The following is a 438-nucleotide window of genomic DNA, read 5'->3' on the forward strand; positions in this document are numbered from 1 at the left end:
ACTCCCACAAGGTCCACCTCCAACACGGTCCCGCGCGCTTCCACAAGCCCTGGTACAACCCACCATGGGTAAGTTTCTCGCTTCGCTTTTGTGCTGTGATGTTACCGAGTCCTTGAACATGACGGTTGGTGCCGTTTGGTGTTCATCGCCATTTCACTCTTCTTTCATTTTCAGCAACGCTTCACCCGGCTGGTCTTTCCCTTTTCTTCCTTCTACCGACCCCCCCCCCCCCCCAACCCTTTTCTTTGATCTTGCACGGACGTCTTTCATTACTTTATGTGGTGTATTTTCTACTGATTAGACGGGTACATTGTGCACCCAGAGAAGGATCTTCATGAAGAGACTGTGTGCACGTAAGTTCTTTCATTTATGCTACTCACTCACTGAACAGGAATTATGCTTGGATAAAGCATCAGGTATGATAAGGAGAGGAGATAG

At 48.4% G+C, this 438-nt stretch overlaps 1 protein-coding gene across 1 annotated transcript in view; it reads left to right on the top strand.

The window, feature by feature from the left end:
- The window catches only part of LOC119581628 (MAP/microtubule affinity-regulating kinase 3-like), a gene marked incomplete in the record, with an annotated part of 89,364 nt that overhangs the window by 19,428 nt on the left and 69,498 nt on the right, over positions 1–438 (top strand). The window contains 1 exon segment of the mRNA XM_037929749.1: positions 1–68. Coding sequence (XP_037785677.1) covers positions 1–68 — 68 coding nt within the window.

The sequence above is a fragment of the Penaeus monodon genome, chromosome 15 (genome assembly GCF_015228065.2).
Source record: "Penaeus monodon isolate SGIC_2016 chromosome 15, NSTDA_Pmon_1, whole genome shotgun sequence".
NCBI lineage: Eukaryota > Metazoa > Arthropoda > Malacostraca > Decapoda > Penaeidae > Penaeus > Penaeus monodon.